The sequence below is a fragment of the Dipteris shenzhenensis genome, chromosome 18 (assembly GCF_047967505.1).
Source record: "Dipteris shenzhenensis isolate YYH24624 ecotype China chromosome 18, Dip_SZ_1.0, whole genome shotgun sequence".
Taxonomy (NCBI): Eukaryota; Viridiplantae; Streptophyta; class Polypodiopsida; order Gleicheniales; family Dipteridaceae; genus Dipteris; species Dipteris shenzhenensis.
This window is the reverse complement of record NC_141613.1, coordinates 32019399-32028627: the sequence shown is the minus strand read 5'-3', so window position 1 is coordinate 32028627 and position 9229 is coordinate 32019399. Positions and strand designations below refer to the sequence as shown.

The window sequence follows — 9229 nt, the reverse complement described above, 5'->3', positions numbered from 1 at the left end:
CGTGCCTACCCTTATTATGTACAGTGCACAAGAGCTTACTACATTTTTTGACCTATCAGCATCACCTTTACACACAACACCTAAGCATCCGCTACACAACGCTGATAGGAGGATAAAAGTTGATTCCCACTTCACCCTAGCCTTTTCCAAATCACTGTTTCATTGGTAACTCTCTTTGCCCTTTGGTCGAAACATTTGCATTTTAGCTTGGTTCGATATTTGCGCTTCAAGCCACATCCTCATTCTTGGTTCAAGCCACATCCTCATTCTTGGTTCTCCTAATTACATTGCCATCTTTCTTTCTCTAGTTCTAGAGCATTGAGTTTTGCCTCCTCCAACCCAAATCCCATCACCCTGAAGGGCTGGAAGTTCTTTACCACATGGGCAATAACAATTACACCATTCGATGAATAGTACTATGACTATTATGAAGATCTTACCTTACCTTAGTTTGTCATCTTGCACAACTTTTTACCATTGCTATTGAGCTTTTGAACATTTATTCTTTCACATTCTCCAACCCAAATCCCATCACCGTGAAGGGCTAGACGTTCTAGTTACACCATTCGATGAATAGCACTAAGACTATTATGATCTTACCTTACCTTAGTTTGTCATCTTGCACAACTTTTTACCATTCCTATTGAGCTTTTGAACATTTATTCTTTCTCATGGAGTTTGAATACTCTTTTCATGCTGTCCTTTGTGAATGTTGTTCTACTTATATAGGAATCGTTAGTGTGCTCAATTGCTTTCTTTCGCGACAAAAGCTAATTTAGCTTTATGGATCCACTTTGAGATGAGGCCTCTCAATGACGATCTTTGCAACTCTATATAATCTCATCATGTCCATGTCAACATATCTACATATTGGTTAGACCTTTATACATAGTCAAAATTTTGCTTTTTGTATTGAGTTTCAGTATGTCAAACACTTGTTTTTAACAACTTGACACATCCATCCTCATCTCCAACAATATCACAATATTAGTTACTCTTTTTTGTAAAACAAATTCTCATCAGAAAGAAGATTGCAAGCTTTGCAGAAGACTCTTGCGCTTTTACGAAACACTGGGTGACAAAGGTAATGTTCAACTGGCCAAGGAGCATACATGTGGCTGAGATAGAAGCGAATAAAGGAGAAACAAAATCTCCAAGTCTTACTTTGCTTTCGACAAGACTCATAATCCATGAGCCATGCAGAGGACACTGCAAAAGACCTATGATCTAAGCCATGTACAGCTTGAGACTTGCAAAACAAGTTCACTCCCAAAATCATTCACAAAAACCCGTGGGCCCTTCAACAGCAAACGTATACAAAGGCTATGATGTAAGTAATGGTTAACACAAAGAAACCGATAGTCTTTTATTCAAACCATCTTCTAGCACCACAGATTTATAAATTTAGTATCGTGGGCAGTCTTGTATGGCATAAATAATACACAGGCTACCAGAAGATAGCTTGAATAAAAAACATTACACCTTACCAAGATAGCTTTAATAAAAAACATTACACCTTACCACTAGGATAAGCAAAATTTCATGCCAGATTTTATCCCAGCTCTACAAAATTTCATGCCAGATTCTCTCTTGGCCCAGATCAGGCACAGATACCATTTGAATAGTCCTTTCCACATCCATTAACAGCAGCGCTGTCTGGACTTTGAGAGACTTCACCACTTTTGGAACATCCATTAGATGAAATGTATGGCAAAGCAGTTGCATTCTCTTGTAGGTAAGCAGACAAACTGCCTGATGCAGCCAAAATAAGGCCTATCCAAAAGACAGTTATAACCTTAAGCAGTGGTTCATGCAGCTGAAAACGTCTACTAAAATATAGAAATAAATTACAACTACCTTGCATAAATCCAATGGCAGATGACTGACCTAGAAAAACAGGAGTAGGCCTCCCTGGCCGTGACTTGAATTCTGGATGGAATTGGACACCTACATAATAGGGATGCTCAGGAAGCTCAAGTATCTGCTTTCCGAGAGCATTACACCAAAAGCAGACAGCGCATTAGAATCACATTACAAAATTTTACTGAAGGGCTGTTTAACTAGAACTTTCAGATGAACCATCGGAAACTCACCTCCATCCTTCGGCCGCTTTCATCTTTGCCAACAAAACGAAGACCAGATTCTTCAAGCTTATCAACCATATCTGGGTTCACCTGCAAAAGTGGCAATTTTGTCACTTACTATCTGTCCTTGGCAGTAGACTCCAGATCGTACAAAGTAACCAAATCAAGAATAGCTTAGGAAGAGTAGTGTACAAGATCACTACTCAAAAAGGTTTATAAAACTTGGAGAATTGATGATCTTCTTATGAGGATTGATGATGAGATAGTAAGTTTCTTTCTAGAATCATACTGCAAGTGTCATAGATAGCCTATGAAGAGTGATGCTTCATGCAGAGTGATGTTTCCTATGAGAGGATTGCCTACGAAGAGCTCTCTGGAAGCTCAACAAGCTGTGGATCCTTGGTTGAATTCTTTGAGCCATCCTAATAACTTACTAATATTCTATCACTTCAGTGAGTCAGAATCAACTAATATTCTAGTATACGCTGCATGCTACTATCGAATCATATTGGAAACGAATAGCAGATGGAATCTGTACCAATGCATTCCTGAATGGATATCTAGACGAAGAGTATATATGGATTGACCACAAAGGTACATACATTAACCACATGGAAAAGGAAAACTTGATCAAAAAGTCTAAATTGAAAAGAGTTTATATGGCTTAAAAACAAACACTTAAAAGTTGGCATACCAGAATTGACAAATATTTTGCTAATTTGGGATACACAAAATCCGATCATAGCTGAATAAGCTCTCTACTTCAGGCACAAAAAATGCAAAACTTCACAACATTGTTGGGGAATAATGGGGCCAACAAAGCCCAATTCCATCCCTTTTTTTTTCCTAAACATAGAGATGGTATACACTAAGGTAAAATCCACAGTATAGTCGAAGGTACAGTCCACAGTACAGTGCATGCTAGTCACCGATGATATCGTCGCTTACATTATCGTGCATATCAACAACTTTGTACCGATATTTATATTGGCAATTAGGAAAAAACCTATTTTAATGTAGTTTTCAATGGTCGATGCGTCAAAAACTGGTCAACTTTTTTATACACTTAATTTTCAAAATTACTCTCTTCTATGCCCTCTTTGATTGTTTTAAGTTCCACGTCCCTTCTTTTAAAAGGAAATACTTCACGATAATGTTTGAAATATGTTTTTAAATGAAGACTATGGGACGATGAAGAGGTCATACTTCAAAATATCATAAGATGAAGCATCTTGAGTGCCACATGTTTACTTGCCATGTGTGCTTAATATTCAGGAGTAACAATGTTTGATGTGCTGTTCGTCATGCTCTCGTGTGATAGGTTGTAGAAGAGTCGTTCTATGATAAAGCCATCGAGCAACCATCTAAAGGTAGATAATAGCTAAAAGTTGGTGCAGTGGGTCAAAGTCACAAAGCAGCCATCAAGAATGGAATATGTGAGTAGAACCTTGTACATGAGAAAATCATCAATAATTGAGAAAACCGTAGATGAAGAAGTGGTGGGCTCAATCAAGGCGATTAAGCCAACTATGGTGCCTCTTTCAATGACCATCTTTAGATTGAGTGTGAGTGCAATGAAACCTTTACTTAAACCTCGTAGCTTTAGATGCCTCACCCATTTTCTAGATTCCTACTTATAAGATTTATTAGAGAGGATTCAAGGAAGATTCAAGGAAGCAAGCGAAGGGTTTTGTGCTAATAACTTTGAAGGACTCCATTTTTAGCTCGAAAACAAGCTTTGCCCCATTGAAGGTCGACTTATACGAGCTTGTTTGATTATCATAGCTTGGAAATTGTTGAAAAATAGAGAGATATGTATGGATCAATCCTAACCCCCCTATGATAAACAACATGCCTATACTCCATCCAAAAGTACTCAATCGGACAGAACAAAGTACAGACACACACACACTCTTTTTTTTGTGAAATCTTATATTTCTGTGTGGGAAACCCCAAAAGAGGTAAAAACCCACCAATAAGTACAAGGAAAAAATTTACAAGTAAAGCCTCAGAGCAAAAGTCACGAGACAACCAAGTAAAAAGTTACATATCAAGCTGGAGGAGGATCAAACCACACACACACACACACACAATGTGTGTACAATGTGTGTGTGTGTGTGTGTGTGTGTAAATACCTTTTTTTTTTTGTGGGAAGAAATCTTTTATTGCTGTAAAATAATCACATTCATAGTTACTTCAAAAACAAAGTAGCTACTACTCAACTAAAGATCTCAGTATAAGGTGTATACACATCCTAATCAATCAAACAAGTCTGAAAACAATCGTAGAATGATTGTTGCAGAGAGCGTTTGAAAAAAAGAATGGATGAAAATAGTGGATCATCAAAGACTATGATTTCTGTCCATCCATAAAGACCATAGGGTCCAATAGCGCACCCATACAAAAAATAAATCAAAACCCTGTCTTCGTGGATGAAAAACAAACAACCAGATAAATCTGTCAAAAGTAACAGTAGGAAATCGCGCTCGAAGCCTCTGTCGGATGAGAGCGATGAGATCAGAAGTATGTGGACAGAACCAAAAAATGTAAAGCACAGGTTCAGTAGAGTGCTGGCATCTGTGACAAACAGCTGGAGCGATATGTCTGTGTGCGAGTAACTGTCCGGATGGAAAAATGCCAAGGAAAACTCGCCATAGGAAGGATAAAATTGTGCCATCATCCTGAAGTACATCCGCCACGGATGAAATGCCTTTGAAGGAAAGAAAATAAGAACGTCTGGGTTCTTGTATGGCCAAAGGAGGGTGGAATACTTTAGACCAAAAAATATTCTCAACCCTCAAAGAGTTGCCCGACAGAGAATCCCTGCCATGCCATTCCAAGTGGGATAAGATATGTTTCCAATCAAGAAGCAGACGAGAGACAAAAAGGGCAGCCTCTGATCTTGCCTTGGATAGAGCCAAATAAAAAATCCCACTGAGTAGGCTGCCAATTCCCAAAGGCAGAGGTATGAAAATGTAATAAGAGAGAGCGGATCATGAAAGCCCAAGGCTGATCTCCTTGCATAAACTGTATCATCATTTTCCCTCTGTGAGCAAGTAAATGCATTTGAATATTAAGAATGTTCAGACCCCCATGCATTTGAATACATATGTATATGTGTGTAAATACACATATACATATGTATATGTGTATATATATACATATACCTATACATATTTATGTGTGTGCGCGTGTGTGTATGTGTATGTGTGTGTGTGTGTGTGTGTGTACATATACATATGTATGTATATATATATATATATGTATGTATGTATATATATATATATATGTATATGTATAGCAAGTCAGATTTCTCACTCGATCATATGCTTTACATTTCTAAGAATTAGGAAAGAACACAACCATAAACAGAACTAGCAAACAAAGTATTCCATCTAACAGAAAATTTGACTGAAGCTAGATCTCACACAAAGAAAGCACAAATAAGGATATGTTTACATCTTAAACATGCTTACCTCATATCTATGTCTGTGACGTTCATCCACATAAAGGCCTGGTGCCTTACACCTTCAGAATAGGTAGCACAAATAATTTGTTCACGAAATGTAATCAAGATGAAAGACCAGAAAAAAAACTGCAGTCCAAAAGTACTGTTTTACATGGGCAAGTGCATATCTATTAAGAGAACGTACAGTTTCGCTGTCAGACAGTCAGAAGTCTGAAAATATGTTTTCCGTGTTCCCAACCTCATGGTGCCACCCATATGAGTTTTGGACACCTGCAAGGGGGTAACACCAACTATTGTCATGGTAATATCCTGCCGGGAAAACAGAAAGCAACCAACATCTTTCTAGGCTGGACAAAGGATACAGTGCAAAAAGTATTAAAACAAAAGAGGGAGAAAGAAGACAAAGCCATAATGAAGGAAGCAAGCACAATCAGAAGCATGAGAAGAAAGTACCAAAAATGAGAACTACACATGGTAACATGAATAGTTTTGAAAGGGTTGGCATAAAGCAAAAAGTTACCAAGAACGTCGCATGTAAAACCACCAAAGATTTTAACATTGAAGGTGATGCTTACAAATTACATTAACTATAGTAAGAAATCAAACAAAACAGGATCATCTAGAAGCTATGAGAGTTTTCATTGATATTCGAACTAATTTTAAAAACCATATTGCAGACTAAAGCAGGCACAACAGACAGCATTGCAACCTGTATCTTAAAATTCCCCCCCCCCCCCCAAAAAAAAACAAAAGGGAAAGACAAACAGAAAACCAAGCATGGAATCTTACTCTGCTTCTCGCTCTTTGTTCTCAGTTTTGCTCATGTTGCCTACTGTCTTGGAAGGAAGAGTGTCTGAAATGACTTTCTTTTCTGGGTTCTAAAGTGCAAATAAGCTATGTAGATACATAATGGATGAAATTAAACTGTCTTCAAGATGCTCAGCACGATTTCAGTGTCACACTGGTGAATAGCTATTTAACAATTACTGCTTGCATAAAATCGATGTTAACATATCTCCTCATGCCATGGAGGGGAGCTTGTGACTGAGTAGAAATAAATATCCCAGAAATGAAAGAACAAATGGTACTGCTGAACTTGAAGAAAAGCCTGCTTAATGAATCCTATTTCAATGGGATCAATCAAGAAAGAGATCACAGTAATGGCTTCGAAAATGCCCCAGTATTCACTATTCCAAAAATTGGTGAAATGTGCGATATAAACAGAGTCCAAACCATGGAGTGTACATACGAAGAAGGTTCTTCTCCTATCCACATCTGTGCTACCTGTGCATGAATCTCTGCCCTAAGACTCTTCTAATAAAGCTCAAGTTCTTAGCAAGGCCACTGACAACAGCCTACAGGACAAGATTAACCACTTGTATGCTTCAAAAATCGGTGAAATCACACCATGTCTGAAAGAAAGCTGATGTATTTAACAGGAATGCACCTGGACTGAACACTTCCAGGATAAAATGCAGCTCCTAGAAATCGAAGTCCGAGGAGAAGAGATAATATACCCAAATAAACAAAATAAAACAATTGCCGGGGAGGCAAAAGAATAATGTATTGTAACTAAATATAGTTTTAAGTCCACTAAACCCTAAGGAGATCCATACGATCTCTTAAGTGCCTCTTATTTAAAAGTTTTGATCAATTTAATTGGTGCAACAACCCAACTAAGGTTGTTAACATAGTGAAAAGAATGTTTCCTAACAATATCATAGTGCAATGGTTGCTTCACAACGGTTGCTTCAAGCCATATAAAAAATAGAGCATCCAAAATTACCTCAGGCATGAACACAACACAAGGATGTGGTGTAGCAGGATCAAATTCTGTGCTGTTGGCTTTTTCAAGCTTCAGAACCTGCTTAAATGTAGTTCAGATTTAGTGCAGGTTGTCTGCTTGAAAATAGACAAGACCATCCCTAATAACTGCAACAGACATCCTGCATAGTCAGACGTGATTGAGAAATGTGAGTCACAAAAAAAAAAACGTACCGAGCGTGCAAACTCAATCACAGCAATCTGCATGCCAAGGCAAACACCCAAATAGGGGATCTTATTTTCTCTCGCAAACTTAGCAGCCAGAATTTTGCCCTGAATTCCTCTGTCACCAAAACCGCCAGGGACTATAACTCCATCTACACTCTACACGTTTAGAAACAGAGAATGTCAAATATGCAGAAGACAACAAAGATCTTTGCAATTATCCACTTGTGTATATAATCCATGAGTTGGACTAAATTCTCCTAGCTAAATTGCCTTCATGTTTTTCCAAAGTCACCTAGCAATAAAGAAAACCAGAGAAAATATAAGACACAGAAATGCTCTCTCTGCCTGCTCCAAAGACATCGGTATTATAGTTGAGACCCTAGCCATGCTCACTCGCAGCTCTGATCTATCATTACTGCTGACCCAGGACTGAGTAAGCCCACCAGCCAGGATACCGCACAGCAGACTACCCCACAACATCCACGTGCGTGACCAGTAGAGCAGATTAAAGGTCATCAAATGCAGATATCAAACATAAGTCGGATATATCAGAGAACCTAGACCTAGATCCATTAGATTACCATCTCTAGAATGTATCTCTGTTCTAGTTTTGTTTTCATAGTTTAAATTCCATTTATACCATAGAGGTGTGCTAGACACCACTACTCCCCCTAGATGTAGTCTACAAGCATGACATACTTAAGTGCTTGGTCTCATAGGTCCTTTTGGCCTTTCCCAGATGTTTACAAATCCATCCATCTCTCCACTGCTGTCGGACTTTCTCCAGCTCGCCCTCCACCACGTACTTCTCCCCTCCTTTTCACATACACACCACAACAGACCTCGGTCTCCCTGGACCTCTTACAGCAGCATCTTACAGTGATACAGGTCTTCGAGCTCAAGAGGCCAAGCAGCAGCAACAGATCGACATCCTCAACATGATGTCTTGACAATCCATATTGAGGCTATTGATCTCCATAAGGAGGTAGTCGACCTTCGGCGGCAAGGGGAGAAAACCCTCAAGGAGCGGTGTAGTCGTAGAGAAGCATTGGCCACAATGCAGTTGGCCATCGAGGAGACTTCCAAGTGGGTGGATGTAGTGAAATGAGAGCCTGCAAAGGCAACATTTCAGCCACCTTACTTTAGCAGCAACAACGAGCCAGTAAACCTCTCAACATTAGAGCACACAAAATACCTAGCACTCCCTCCACAATCACTGATGCCACCTATTTTGGGACCTCCATCATCGGTGTACAAGAGCATGAGATTGAGGGGCCCTAGTACGTAGGGTGCAACCCCACAAAGAGGAGCCCTTGATCATACAGTTTAGGAACACCCAAGCCCAACTAGTGGCACTGCGCAAATGTGCAACTCCTTCAGAGCATCCACAGGTCCATACGAATGAGGATCTCACTCTAGCAAGAGGAGGAGAGACAACCTCTTACAGTAGCAAGATGCTGGCCACAAGGAGGGAAAATGGGCAATTGTCCAAGAGGAGAGACTCTTGACTCAACCCAAACAGTCGCCCATTAACACACCCACCTAGGGAGGCAAGGTCTATGAGAGTTAGAGAACCAAGACCTTATGGTTAGAGCCAAGGAGATTCTCAGAGTTGTACACAAAACGAGATCATCAGAGTCCAGAGCACCCACTACCACTAGTTTGTGGATATACATGAAAGCTG

General features: G+C 39.4%; 1 protein-coding gene across 3 annotated transcripts in view; it reads right to left on the bottom strand.

The window, feature by feature from the left end:
• Positions 1-1258: 1258 nt before the first annotated feature.
• LOC147891116 (uncharacterized) overlaps positions 1259-9229 on the bottom strand; it is a 31276-nt gene continuing 23305 nt past the window's right edge. Inside the window, exons 16-23 of one of the 3 annotated variants that reach the window (XR_015542635.1) lie at positions 7552-7701; positions 7340-7417; positions 5738-5823; positions 5561-5612; positions 2094-2174; positions 1888-1981; positions 1517-1773; positions 1259-1482 (exon numbers count right to left, since the gene is read on the bottom strand). Coding sequence is in view for 2 of the 3 variants with exons in the window: in XM_087389977.1 (XP_087246103.1) it covers positions 1601-1773; positions 1888-1981; positions 2094-2174; positions 5561-5612; positions 5738-5823; positions 7340-7417; positions 7552-7701 (714 nt within the window). In the remaining variant the exon portion in view is untranslated. Of the gene's footprint in view, positions 1774-1887; positions 1982-2093; positions 2175-5560; positions 5613-5737; positions 5824-7339; positions 7418-7551; positions 7702-9229 lie in introns of all 3 variants that reach the window. The other 2 variants (XM_087389977.1, XM_087389978.1) reach the window with 2 other exon arrangements.